The sequence below is a fragment of the Stegodyphus dumicola genome, chromosome 1 (genome assembly GCF_044657685.1).
Source record: "Stegodyphus dumicola isolate Sdum_Otavi_A_Nest chromosome 1, ASM4465768v1".
Taxonomy (NCBI): Eukaryota; Metazoa; Arthropoda; class Arachnida; order Araneae; family Eresidae; genus Stegodyphus; species Stegodyphus dumicola.
In genome coordinates, this window is record NC_140768.1 from 106,601,232 (window position 1) to 106,616,368 (window position 15,137).

The following is a 15,137-nucleotide window of genomic DNA, read 5'->3' on the forward strand; positions in this document are numbered from 1 at the left end:
AATATACTGAATGTACATAAATCCAGGTATAAAGTACCAGAGGCATTCTGATATTAAAATTTTTAAAATACTTCTTTCTCGTGGCAGTTTTCGGAAATTTGTGCTTTCTTAGTTAAACCTTGTACCGGTCAGAGAGTTTTGTTCTGTTGAAAATTCAACAAATATTAATTAGCTGTATTAAAAGTTACTTAATTTCATACATATCAACTAACAAAATGGAAAATTTAAAAGGAAAGTAAAACATGCCTGCATCAAATTTATTAAAAATACGACTCATGTATCTCTTTACTTTACAAAAATATACATGAAGGAAGTCTGTATAATCTCATCACATTTTTAATTAATCTGAGCTTTCCCAATTCACTTTATTCCAATTATTGCAAATTTACAATCTGTTTTAAAAATTTATTTCAATTATTACAAAATAAATATAATAAAACTGCCCACAAATTAGGTTAAATTTAATTTAAGATATATAAAGATTTTATTTGTAATATATCTATAAATATTTAACTATTAACCCACATTTTCTGTATCTAATTAGCTTATTCTATAGTTCTCAGCAACCCAATTAAAAAATCAGGAATTCATTCTATGGAGTGAAAAATAAAGAGGGAAATTTTTTAAAATGTTACATAGATGACTTCCAGAATATTTTGGGGAAAATATTTTTAAAATGTCATTAAATGCTACCTTAATATTAATGAAAATATTATTTAAAAAAATCAATATGGCATTTTTTATGAGTTACCCTTATGGCAGCCATATTGAATTTTTAGAAATGAACCCAGCTGATTGAAAGATATAGACTTTTAAAAGTGCAAAAATATAATAGTTTAAGTTTTCAAAATATCAGATAAAAAAGAATAATAATTTAGGAATGTAAATTCTTTATTCTACACATTTTTTCCACAGTTATACACATAAAATAAATTTGGGGCAATATGATGGTCTTCTATAATCTCAGCAAAAACAATTTCAAGTTTCCTTAAAGTCACTAATCCATCCATACTTTTATGTTTAAGAAATTAAAGAAAACATATGCATCATTTTTATGTATAACAAATGATATGAGCATTTGTTACATACTGCAGTTTTTAAACTATATATTGTATTTGAGTACATTATATAGATATATATATATATCAAAAGTAAAATGATAAAAGATGTATGTTTGGGCACAATGCAATCAAATAAATATTTTGCAAAGAATAAATGGGTAAATTACATAACGAAGTAGTACATTATACATAAAATAAAAAAAAATAAAAACATAGGTGAAAAAATATTTTAAGTTTCAAAATTTAAGTACATTAATTTTCAGGAAAAACTGAAATCAAAAGTATTTTTTAGAATTTTGCAATAATTATTACATACCTTCTTTTATTGTAATTCCTTTTGCCACTGAAAACTTAGAACTAAAAATTATAATAGTGTTTTCCAAACTTTATATATTAAGGCTCTTAATAAGGAAAACTTTTAAAACATAAAATACTTACTGGGGGTGGTTTGATTTTACAAATTCCAGTTTGTTCAGCGATAGGTCGTATTTTTGCTATATATGCTAAGGGATCTTTAAATTCTTCGGCCGTAGGTTCGAAAACTGGGGCCTCAGGTGGAGGTAAAAACTCAAAGTCAACAGCATTCATTTCACAGCAGCGATAAACAAACAAAGAAAGTTCAGAAATCTGTTCATAATTAATTACTACCGAAAATCCTTCTTACCAAATTAACTACTCATGAAATATATAAAGAAATATTATCCAAACTACAACAAACCCTCGACTAGCAATCCAAAACAATAAAAAAACGCTTCACAGCTATCTTCGATAATGTAAAGACCAACTGTATCCCGTAACTGCTCCGTTGGCAACACAAATAGTGCAGTTCCTCTGACAACCGTTCCTGTCCCTTTTCGGTTTAGCAGAATGCTAGCAGTATTTATGTTCATATTTTACGATTTACTTCACAGTTCAATGTAAAATCTGTAATACAACAACTAAAATTTAAAATATTGTTTTAAACATGCACAACTATACGCAATGTTACAGAATATATCCAAATATGATAATTTTTTATGTCACATTCCTGGGGAAAGAAAAGATCTCATTCAGATAAATGACATTTTTTCCCAATTTTTTTGTGCATCACTATCATCGAAGTAGGAGATTTTTAGTATGTTTGTTTTCAATTTTGTTATTCGCTTTGTATTGTTCACTTTAAGAGTAATTTCAAGCTGGGACATTCCATGAGACATCAGATGCAAAACCAAATGTGTTTTTTTTTTTTTTTTCCTTCTGTAATCACATGACTGATCGTTCGTTATTCTGTAAATGTTTCAAATGATTCTGTTCTAAATTCTATTTCTTCGGAAAAATAACGAGTATGCATTTATTATTATTATTTATTTATTTATCAGAGCAGCTGTTATTAGTTCGGGTGACTGAGACAGAATGAAAACTAAAACTGAAACTGCCATTAACTTGTTTTTCATTTCAGACATGAAATAATAATAAAGAGAATACCTTTTTTAATTCAGTAAGTTTTTCCGCTTAATATTCTTCAATTCCCATTTACTTTCAATACATTCCCTGATCCAAAATACGAAGTAAGAAAAGTTTACAATTAGAAGTATTTCATTTTCTGTTTTGTAAATGCAAATGTCTGTTATAACCTTACTATAATCTTAAATACTTTTTAAATAAGTTTTCAAGAAACAAAAGCATAACTTTCGACCAGATATTTAGGTTTCAACTGTATTTAGGTGTGATGCACACCCAATTTGATTAATTAAAAAAAATGCCATAGTAGACTATTTTTTTAATTTAAGTAATACGTTTATAGTTTTATCACTCACTACGAAGTTTTGGTGTTTTTCTAAAATGTTTTTGCCGTTACAGCATTTTTATTCTGCTTCATAGTCAGAAGATTAACATATCTTATTTGGAAAAATTTTGCAAAAGCTGTCCTTATTTCAGACGAAATTTAACCGTACCTGTAGCTGTTTATCAATCAACGTGAATTGAGCGTGCGCTTCTGTTAAAATTAAACAAATAACTAACGAAAGTATGTATTTTATTGAAAATATTGCTGTTTAGCATGCATTAAGAACTGCTTTTAATTATGCTATTCACAGAAGCCCAATCAAGGGAATCTAGTGTATTTGCATTGTCAAATATCCATATGTTTATGTATAAACGTACTTTAATAGTAATCCGATTGGTTCTGTTCTTCTGTCATAATAATTATTCCCGAGACTAAAATTTAACTAATTTCATTTTCTTCATATTAAGATAATGTTTAGTTCAGTAGCATCGCGTATTTATTTATGAGACGTTACTTTCTTGTGGCATATGCAATCCGGCCTGCAAAATTGGTGTCAGTTTTACTGTATGATTGCATTTTTGATAATAGGTAAAGGTTTATGCAAACTCAGCGTATCTTTGACTGGTCTGTTTAACTGTAATTTTCAAAACTGAAATAGAATCAAATAAACTATGACTTTATTTTATGTGCACTGTGTTGTAAAATACTAAAATGAGATCTAGTTCATATGTATTTTATAAATTTTCTAAATGCGGTCATGAAATTTTCACAGAAATCGGGAAAAAAATATTACTGAGTATACGGTACAGCCTTGGTGTGATTTTGAAAATTGTCGCCAACACCAAAATGACTAATTTACTGTTCATCATAAACACCACGTTTACTCATCATTATAATGTAGCCAAAACCCGTGCATACCGTATAGTAGGATTAAACCAAATTTGTATCCCAGTTGTTTAAGAAAAAGCTCAAATAATTTGCTTTATATGCGTAGCTAAGTGAAAGCTTTTAAGTGTTGAATTTGCACCTCACCATAAAATAAAGGTTTACAACCATCAATGTCTTTTCATAAGCATATATATATAAGCCCATATCTTTTCCTGCAGTTTTTGTGTTTATGTATAACAAATATATTCTCTTCATGCTTGAAAAAAAAATTATTTGATTGAAACTGTAGAGTACATTATAGATAGTTTTACCAAATAGTGTTTACTTCTTTAAATATATGGATTGAAATATTTGGAGAAAATGATGGAATTAAAATTGTTTTATAGGAGAATTATAAACATGTATTTCACATTTTGTTTGTGTAAAGTGCACAAATATGTAACCATTGGGAACAGCAGCTCTTGCTGGTGACAAGATTTGTTCTTTTAGAAGTTAAACAAGTAAAATTGATAACAATTTTGTATGTGCATTTTTCTCAACTCTTATGCTTTATATTTTGTGTACTACAAAGGCACAAAGATTTTAGGATTTCAACCTGGTTATCTGTTTAAAGAGTAACTACTATGTCCATATATTACTGCTGTTAACAAAAAGGATGCAGTCTTTATATACAAAAATATCTACTCTTCATTAGATAATGTGTTTTTTAAATACTGTGGGAAACTAATAAATAGTGAAATATTTCTCAGAGATGAATATAAAAATACAGTATTGGTAGTGATGTTTTTCCATGAACTGCATGCCTACTACATATAGTAATTATGAATGTATATAAAATTAGCAAAGCAACAACTTTGTGTTTGGCATACATTTAGTCAATAACTAAAGTTATTGACTAAATGTATGCAAAACACAAGGTTATTACTTAGTTTTATGTTTCACTTTGGTGTGCTTCTCTTCTGTTTTGATATATGTACGTTGTAGGATTCAAAAGTTCCCAGTCTGAGTCTATAATGTAAAATTTTTTGTAGTTGTGCGACTACAAGAATGTTTTTGTGTTACTATGTGCTCCCCCTTTTATAAAAGTGGTTTGTCCCCAATCACATGGTCGAAAGCTCTTTTTGTAGGCAGGCACATTCAGTAACCGGAGGTAGAAAGAAATGTCATGAGTTGAGTAAAGAATCAAAATCAAATTTTGTGTTTGTTTGGGAAAGAGTGCTACTAAGACTTTCGAAATGTTGAAGCATGTGTACGGAAGTGAAACATTATTGAGAATGCAAGCTTTTGAGTGCCATCGACATTTCAGAGAAGGCTGGGAAAGTGTCAAAGATGACAAACACTGTGGCTGTCCCGTGACTTTGCACACCAATGAAAAAAATGTCTCTGGCAAACTTGCAGCAAACAATTTGCCAAATACCAGAATCATTTGGGATATCAGAGGCCACATGTCAGTTGATGCTGGCTAAGGGTCTTATCATGCATAGGGTGTGTCAACATATCGTTTCCCCGCATGTTAAATGTAGACCAAAAGGGAATTCAAATGGAAATGGCATGAGACTTAATCTCAGCTCTTGACAAAGATCCTTCCCTACTTGGCAGACTTGCTGCTGGAGATGAGAAATGGTGTTTTCTTGTAGGACCTGCAAGCCAAGAGAGCACCATAATAGCCGTGGAAATCACCATAATAGCCGTGGAAGCAGAAATTTCGCCAAGATTGCTCTAGAGGAAAGGTCATGCTAGAGGTATTCTTCGATATCCAGGACATTTTACATCTGGAATTTATCCGTGAAGGACTCACTGTGAACAAAGCACTCTATGTCAAAATCCTGCATCGTTTGCACAAGTCGATCCGTAAGAAGAGACCAAAAATGTGAGCTGAGCAGTCATGAGTGCTGTTGCATGACAAAGCTCCTGCTCACTGAGCCCTACTCGCCCTACTGTCTATTATTGACTTGCAAAAATGAAAATAACTGTTTTGCCTCATCCTCCTTACTCACTTGATCTCTCACCCTGCGATTACTTCCTATTTCCTGAACCGGCAAGACATTTGCAGGGTTGTTGATTTCAATCTTCAGATGAAGTTAAATGTGCATCACAGGCTGAATTAAAGGACATGGCCAAAAATGGATTCCAGACATGCTTCAGTGAACTTCACGGGCACTGGCAAAAGTGTGTTGTTGCACAAAGGCCTTATTTCGAATGAGAATGTGGTTCTGCAGTTTAATTCATAATATTTTTTATGTTATAGACTCAGTCCGGGAACTTTTGAATCCTACCTCGTGTATATTTGTGTATTGTTAAAAGTTACTGAGATATTTTTTTGTTTTTTGGAAATTCTTTGCCATGTTAATGGTTTCTAAAGCTGAGTAATATTAGTTTTCCTGAAGAATTCTAGAGTGTAGTATATTTGAAATAATATCTGTAATAAGTCTTTTTGATGTTCAAATTAATTTAGCTGATTGCATTATTCATTATATATACAAGGTCCACTAGTGGTTGGGCAGTAAAGTCGTTGAACACTGTTAGTTCAGTCTAAGGTTTGAATGCCCTGAACTGGCTTACTGCATGGGTGTATCCCTTCCCTCAAGCAAATAGCCCTTGAATGCTTTGCCGTAATCAAATAAACCAAACCGAACAGAATATATATTTATTAGTTCATTCAAATGTATTAATTCTTACATTTTTACTTTATTTGTTTATGCTAGTTAAATAATTTCCACATCAGCTAATTAGAAATTTTTTTAATTAGTTAATTCATCATGAGTAGATTCTTTGCTACGGGTTCTGAATCGGAAAGTGAATCGTCATCATCAGAAGAGGAACCTATTCCCCAAAAGGCACAAGGCATTACAGGGTAAGTATTACAATTTCAAACTTAATATGTTAAAAGATGCAGTCTTACAGCATGTCATATTTATATGCCAAATATGGTAAAATTCTGATTGATTGAACATATAAGAAGTGCAGTTCATGATAGGAAGCCAAATAAAAAATTTCAGGTTTAAAATTGTAAAAAATTCGCCACTTTTCCGTTTCACTAGCGCAAATCTCGCCAAGCAGACTTTATTGGCGACAACACGCAATATACACATAAAAAATTTTAATAAATTTTTATTTTGAAGGCATAAACATTTTAATATCGTTTAAAATTTTGTAAAAAGATGATAAATAAAATTTAAGAATTTACTATGCTTTCATGGTACATCCTGATTTGCTGTTTCATATCACGTGACCCCAAGTGATCGCATCTCACGTAAACTACGCTACAAAAATCTAATTTTGTCAGTAATTATCTACATTAATTTCAAGTTAAATCTTAATTTGTAATACAAGTTTAAATGCAAGAATTATTTTAATTCGTATGAATAGTTTACTCAGAAATTATATGAAACCGCAGTGCTTTACTTTGCTAGTGCATTTTCATTAGAATTGATGAATTTAATCCTTGACTTTGCCTTTTGTATATTTTTGCCTTCATGTGAGCGGTATGATTGCATCTTAATTACCATGAATGGCCTTAGGTCAAATTGAACTATCTGGTAAAAATTCTTTGCAATTGTATGCCAGTATTGAAAGAATCAATCTGATAAGAAATGACTGCGACTTGTTTTGAAAATGAGGCTAAAGAGTTTATGAGTGAGGAAATTCTGTTTGGCATCGATTGTACCATTTTTGGCGACTTTATCGCTTGCGTCGGCAAAATGGAAAAGTACCAAAAAATCATCTGATTTTTTATTACCTTGAATGGCAAAATTCTGATGTTTTAGGTTATATAATATTTTTAAAAAATGCATTTCAGGCATCAAAGCGTGCATATTTTTATCACCTTAAACATATGAAAGTGGAATATCCTATTATGAAAACTCATTGATCATGAAAATTGACAGAAATAATGCCAGTGATTCCAAAGTTTAAAGCAACAGATTGTTCTTTTCTAGTTAGATATCTAAAAGATACAAATTATGAATATAGCATAAAAAAATCTTAAATTGCTATCATAATTTTGGTGAATCTTCGGATTATGGTAACTTGGCGATTTTTTGGACGCCATTTTGTTTTCACGAAGTAAAGGCATGGTATTTTTTTTTTTTCCCTTCTTTTTTCCTCAACATTTTTTCCTACAATCTGCTAGCCAAATTACGCTTATGCTAGAACTTTTATGGAACAAAAGTGCTTAATCATGACGAAGATTAGGTGCGAAAATGTAGAATCACCCACTGCTTGCCACGTTTTTAAGAATTGCATATACACGGTATCGACCTATTTTCACTTAAAAAAACATTCCAGAATTACACAAAAATGCCATTGCGCACACTCTTGACTTTATCCATGTACACATCGACCTATTTTCACTTAAAAAGTCAAAGAAAATTGACAAAAAACCAAATTTTCTTACTCTTGTATAAACTGCCAAACAAATAAGTGGGCGATTCTGCACTTTAGTAGCGAAATTCTTTCTAAGTGCTTATTAGCTAAAATCCCGATTGGAATTTTCCAGAAAATGTCACATTACCTGTCTCATGATCTCTCATTTCTCTGAGACAAAATAATCTGTGATTCGAACTGTGTACTTCTCATATTATTGCTAAAGGCCTAGCTAGTAACCTTTATCGCCTTACCAAAATGTCACCAAACTACCTGTTACCATATTCCAAAGATTAGCCATAATTTTTCATGCTGCATTGCCATTATTTTTCTCTTTAGTGTAATATAAAGTGTGCACATTAACGCACACATTTCATGATCCCTCATTATTTGAAAATATTCTACTGCATGTTGCTCTGTAAAGGTAGGTTCCAAATTTTATTTATTTATTATCAAAATTCAAGGGGAATAACAGATGAACTTACATCATTTAAAAAAACTAAACCAACTTATCAAGCATAATCAGGTTTGCATAAAATTAAGGTCTTATTATTGTACTGTGACACCACAGTTATCCATTATTAGTGCTAGATCACACTGTTTGGCAATAGTGTCCTATATTGGCTAATATTCCATAAGTGGGGTAAGTTGGTGCCAAACTATTTTGGCCTTCAAAATTTGGTGAATTTTTTTGGCGACAATGAAAGCACAAGGTGTGATTTTTAAACATAAACAGAATAGTAACTTTTAAGTTTTGCAATAGTGAAATGCTGTTATTTTATGTAAACAGATTAGTAAAATGAGATGATAAAATACTAGATGAGTAAAACGAAGTCCAACAGCTTTGCAAGTAAAAACATAGTCCTATCTATGTAATTCCTCATAAAACAGTAGAAGAAACAATTTTTGTAAATAATTATTGAGTAAATAAATATATACCCTTATCAGATCGGAGCACTGTGAAGTTAGTTTTAAATGTAAACAGAATAACAATTTTTGTTTACAGTGGTGAAAAGCCATTATTATGTGCAAACAGAATAGTAAATGAAATTGATTAAATGATAAAACAACGTCGTTGACTTCAACACACTAAACAACTTTCATTCAAAACTTTAAATATTCCACATCATTCGATTACCACATGCAAGAAACAAAACTAAAAAAAATAATAATAATAAACTAAATAAAATTAAATGAAAACATTCATAAATTATAAACTTCACATCATCTGAAATCCAACATTCTCCCATCAACAACAGTTTAACTTTCTGCAAATATTTATATAAATATAATATTAAACAGTAAAACTTTTAAAAACAAACACAGTATTTCAAAGATAAATTTTAAAAAAATCTTCTGGCTACCCTAAATTCGCACTCTTACAATTATCGAAATAAAGCTCTAGGTTTCCAGCAATAAAACATACAGCCGGGCCCCACAACCAAATCAAAATCGCGTGAAATAAAAAACTCACGCCAAGTTTGGCGCTCACCCCGATTATGGAATATTAACCCCTATATATATAACGGCTTAATTTTTTGGAAGTGGGGGTGAAAAAGGAACATTTCTAAAATTAAAAAATATTCTTCTTAGTTGAGTTTCCTGATTAGTTGAATGCTGGATTATCAGACTTTTACTATACTCTATGTTAAAAATTTATTAGAATTATGAAAATAAACCTAGTGCATGTATTATTATATATACAGTCAAAAGTCGTTAATTCGGACACCCATAATCCGGACCTCAAAGCTAAAAACTTTCTGCGCATGCGCCGCGTTGACACGTGCACATAGCCGTTTACGCGTGCGCATAAGACCTTTACAACTGCGCATATGCATGTGCGCAAGTGCAGAATACGTTTTCGCATGCACGTTTTATGTATAACGGACGGTATAAGCTAAAATTATCTAATTATCTATTTCAGTTAATGTTGATGATTGCGTTGTTCCTTAATCTTCGAAATGGATCCGGTTTATTATTTTTTGCAGACTGTAAGAGCAATTTTATAAAAGTAAGCTTGAACTTTCGATTATGTCAGATAGAATTTCCGATGCTGGAGCTCCGAAAGGATCTACAAAACGAAAGTATGTTTCGATGTCCATCAAACAAAAAGTGGAATTGCTGCAAAAAATGGATAAAGACATGAAGAATGTGACAGAGAGGTTAGTGAAAACAAAAAAATTTCGATTGACAAGTTAGTCGGTATTCTCGGCACAGCAATTACAGGACTTGAACAGTGGAACTTTGTAACTGAACAAGAAATTATGTCTGTTTATAGAATTAAAGAGAAAGTATTATCACATAAAATGAAGCAACTCAAACAATTTACATTGAAAGAAATGTTTAATAAAGTAAACAAATAAATATTAAGCTTTTTTTTTTTTTTTTTGTAAATTTTGATACCCTTTAGATCATAATTGTTCTTTATTTCATAAATTATGATTTCATATTTTTAATTTTAGAATTTCTGCATGCCATCTTACGAGATTTAAACTGATGATCTATAATCCGGAATAACGACTTTTGACTGTATATATACGACGCACGTCCTGAAAGTAAGTTCAGTTTCAATTTATCTCCGCTGCAGCTCTGTGATCGCAGTTCCGCACATGCGTAGTACGCGCATGTGCAGCTCTGCGATCGCAGTTCCGCACATGCATAGTAGACGCTCTGTATCAAGAAGAAATGCGCGCCATCTGGAGATCGCTGTCAGTCACGTACGCTTTGTTGTGCTTGTTTACAATGTCGGTGTTGATTGAAAATTCCGCTGCTTGTGAAATCAGATCTGTGATTCGTTTTCTGAATGCGAGGAAAGTGAAACCTAAACAAAAGCGATGAGTGATTCAATGGTGAGAAGATGGGTCCGAAAGTTCAATGACGGACGTAGTGATGTGCACGATGAAGAACGAAGTGGGCATCCATCTTTGGTTACAGAACTGGTTCATCCGATTGATGACAAGATCCATGAAAACCGAAGGTTTACAATTAGTGCTCTCTTTATGGAATTTCCCCAAATTTCACGATCACTAATGCATGAAATTGTTACCGAAAAACTGAAGTTTCATAAACTTTGCTCACGTTGGGTACCAAAGATTCTTATTGAGCAACACAAAACAAAACGGATGGGTAGTGCACTTCAGTTTTTGACCCGTTATGCTGAAAGCAGCGAAGAATTTCTGACACAGATAGTCACAGGAGATGAAACTTGAGTTTCTTACGACACCCCTGAAAGTAAGCGGCAATCAATGGAATGGAGGCACACTTCATCCCCAGCAAAGGTTAAGCCGAAGCAAATCTCGAAAAATGATGTGCACAGTGTTCTGGGACTGGAAAGGCATCTTACTCATTGATTTCTTACCGCATGGTCAAACAATCAGAGCAGATGCGTATTGCGAGACACTTTGGAAATTGCGCCGCGCAATACAGAATAAGCGCCGAGGATTGCTGTCAAAAGGTATTGTTTTTCTTCACAACAACGCATGACCACACACTGCAAATGTGACGAAAAACCTCCTACAGGTATTTGGCTGGGACGTGTTTGACCATCCTCCGTACAGCCCTGATCTCGCTCCTAGTGACTTTCATCTGTTCTTACATCTTAAGTCTTTCCTTGGCGGTCAACACTTCAACAATGACGACAAGCTGAAAGAAACTGTTTCCAACTGGTTGAAAACGCAGGCGGCAAATTTCTATGAAGAAGGTATACAAAAACTTGTGCCACGCTATGACAAATGCCTGCAATATTTCGGCAGTTATGTCGAGAAGTAGTTTAAGAGTTGTTGAATTTTGTGCAATAAATAACTTTTCTATAGCTGTACACAATTTACTTTTATTACCAAACGGAACTTACTTTCTGGACGTACATTGTATATATATAATCCAGACTCTCAGTAATTGATCTATTATTCAAATCGGTACTATTCGGTTTCAAGGGCCGTAAAAAAATTGCAGCGAAAGTGTATGCGCAAAAGCGCCAAATCTAGCAAAGCACCAATTTAACAGCATGCCAAATCTAGCGTACGCATTCATTTCAGATTGCGTAAGTTTATATAGTTCTATATTTCTTAAGACGCCATTGAAATACTAGTTTAATTTTTAAATCCTTTTTTGATATCCTATAGATTTAACAATTTGGGAATTGCCAATGACGAAAAGTCGGCAATAGAATTTTGGGTAAAGTGCAGAATCACCCACTGCTTGACGCGTTTTTAAGAATTGCACATACTTGGTATCCATGTGCACATTGACCTATTTTCGCTTAAAAAAAAATCCTAGAATTGCACAAAAATGGCACTGTGCACACCCTTGACTTTATCTATGTACACATTGACCTATTTTCACTTACAAAGTAAAAGAAAATTGACAAAAATCCAGTTGTTTTTGCCATTGTAAAAAGCGGCAAACAAATAAGTGAGCGATTCTGCACTTTACCGAGAATATTTTCAAAGAAAAGGCATCATTCATTATAGAAAATTACGTTTGAACAACCAGCGAGATGAAATTATGCTTTAGCGATAAGTCGGTAGCAAAATAGCGATGCAGGCATCCATTCAGTTATGTTTAGCAATTTTTATATAAATTATAATAATGATCTGAAATAGTTATTTACTCTTATGCTTCCATTCAGTCATGTTTAGCCTTTTTCATATAAATAATAATAATAAAAAGTATTATATGAAATTAACCTTTTATTTAATTAAAACATGAATCTTAGATAGTTATTTACTATTATACTTCCTTTCTTGCCGCAATTATTTTTGGCAGTATTGGCATCAACAATAGTTTGGCGATTTTTTACGGCCCTCGAAACCGAATAGTACCTTCAAATCTTTTGAATCATTTTACGTGAATAAGTCATCTATTATCGAAGCCTATCGAATATTTTTACTTTTATATGCCTACAGTTTGTGAAATGCATTTTCAGACCTTGAGTGGTTCTGATGTAGGAGGAAGAATATTTTACCTGTACCTGTATAAGTGTTGTGAAGCCATAAGACATGTCCATTTGGAGTTGAATATTTCTACTAGCAAGTGTGAAAGTATTAGATTCTGATGAGTTTAAGCTCAGTTAGCATTATGGATTGCTTTTTTTTTAACTTGATTTTAACTTATTATTTTTTGTTCTATTATTATCAGTGTTATCAAATTTAAAATTTGAATTTTTAGTTATGTCTAAAAGATAATTCTGGGAAACAGGATCATCTAAGTAAAAGCATGTTTTGATATTAATCAAGTAAAATGTGGAATTGCTGCAAAAAACGCAAACAGGCATACCTGTGTCAAAGTATGAGAGGAATATTCCATTGGAAAAGCATCAGTATAATATTATATATGTAAACAAAAAAATTTTTTTAAAATTGAAATTTGCAAGGTTTAAGATTTTAAATTACGTCTAAAGGGGCCTTTTTATTATTATTATTATTATTATTATTATTTTTTAAACGTTTTGTGTGTTACTTTTATTTATTAAATATTATGTTCTTTGCACTAAACCATAAAATTCAGTTCAACAGCAGTATCGCAAAATATTGTCGATGCTGGTTTAACCATTCTGTTTTTCATATATTTATAATCATTGTTAACAAAATATTTTATATTTCCATAGTGCTTTTACATTCAGTGATGAAGAAGAAGAAACTAAGCGTGTTGTGCGAAGTGCACGAGAAAAGAGGTAAATTTTGTTTTAGATTTTATGTTTTGGATCTCTTTAAATAAATATTTGGATAGACATAAATGAAGCATTTGTCAGTTCCACAAACTTGTTAATATTATTTTCTGCTCGTCCAGAGCTAATTTGATATTGCCAGATTTTTTATACCAGTTATTTTCAAAGATCTGTGCAGTGTAGGAAAAGTTTTTAATTTTCATAATACAGTACAGTCAAAAGTCGTTAATTCAAACACCCATAATCCGGAATGATCTATAATCCGGACCTCAAAGCTAAAAACTTTCTGCGCATGCGCCGCGTTGACACATGTGCATAGGCGTTTACGCGTGCGCGTAAGACCTCTTACGACTGCGCATTTGCGTGTGCGCAAGCGCAGAATACGTTTTCGCGTGCGCGTTTTATGTATAACGGACGGTATAAGCTAAAATTATCTAATTATCTATTTCAGTTAATGTTGATGATTGCGTTGTTCCTTAATTTTCGAATTGGATCCGGCTTATTATTTTTTGCAGACTGTAAGAGCAATACTATAAAAGTAAACTTGAACTTTCGATTATGTCAAATAGAATTTCCGAATCTGGAGCTCCCAAAGGATCGTACAAAACGAAAGTATGTTTCGATGTCCATCAAACAAAAAGTGGAATTGCTGCAAAAAATGGATAAAGACATGAAGAATGTGACAGAGAGGTTAGTGAAAACGAAAAAATTTCAATTGACAAGTTAGTCGATATTCTCGGCACAGCAATTAACGGGGCTCGAACAGCGGAACTTTGTAACTGAACAAAAAATTATGTCTGTTTATAGAATTAAAGAGAAAGTATTAGCACATAAAACGAAGCAACTTAAACAACTTACATTGAAAGAAATGTTTAATATTAAGTAAACAAATAAATATTAAGCTTTTTTTTGTAAATTTTGATACCCTTTAGATCGTAATTGTTCTTTATTTCATAAATTACGGTTTCATATTTTTAATTTTAGAATTTCTGCATGCCATCTTATGCGATTTAAACTGATGATCTATAATCCGGAATCGCCGAAGTCCCGACGAGGCCGGATTAACGACTTTTGACTGTATTAAAGAATTAACTCTAAGGAGGCTTCTTGTTAAAAGTATATTAAAGAAGTTGAATTTTCATTTCTTAATAGAATGATCCAAACATTTGATTTTAAGCAAACATGAACAAAAATTATTCAGAACTTAACAATATGACTCAAATGATATTAAATTGAAAATATCTTAATAGATGCTAATTCATAAGTCAAACAACAAAAATCAGCATTAATTTTCAAAATTTTCACAGGACTAGTTTCGATGGTTTTACTGAACCAGCTGAGGATGGTGGTTCGGTAAAACCATCAAAACTAGTCCTGTGAAAATTTTGAAAAT

General features: G+C 32.0%; 2 protein-coding genes across 7 annotated transcripts in view; one reads left to right on the plus strand and one right to left on the minus strand.

Annotated features, from left to right (window-relative positions):
- The window catches only part of Kdm5 (Lysine demethylase 5), a 172,662-nt gene extending 170,793 nt beyond the window's left edge, over positions 1 to 1,869 (minus strand). For 3 of the 5 annotated variants that reach the window (XM_085818907.1, XM_085818912.1, XM_085818894.1), the window contains exon 1: positions 1,500 to 1,869. In XM_085818907.1, coding sequence (XP_085675033.1) covers positions 1,500 to 1,649 — 150 coding nt within the window. In that variant the 5' untranslated portion in view covers positions 1,650 to 1,869. The remainder of the gene's footprint in view (positions 1 to 1,499) is intronic. The other 2 variants (XM_085818914.1, XM_085818901.1) reach the window with 1 other exon arrangement.
- Positions 1,870 to 2,938: 1,069 nt separating this feature from the next.
- eIF3c (eukaryotic translation initiation factor 3 subunit c) overlaps positions 2,939 to 15,137 on the plus strand; it is an 86,915-nt gene continuing 74,716 nt past the window's right edge. For both annotated transcript variants that reach the window (XM_035356492.2, XM_085818928.1), the window contains exons 1-3: positions 2,939 to 3,066; positions 6,464 to 6,568; positions 13,685 to 13,750. In XM_035356492.2, coding sequence (XP_035212383.1) covers positions 6,474 to 6,568; positions 13,685 to 13,750 — 161 coding nt within the window. In that variant the 5' untranslated portion in view covers positions 2,939 to 3,066; positions 6,464 to 6,473. The remainder of the gene's footprint in view (positions 3,067 to 6,463; positions 6,569 to 13,684; positions 13,751 to 15,137) is intronic.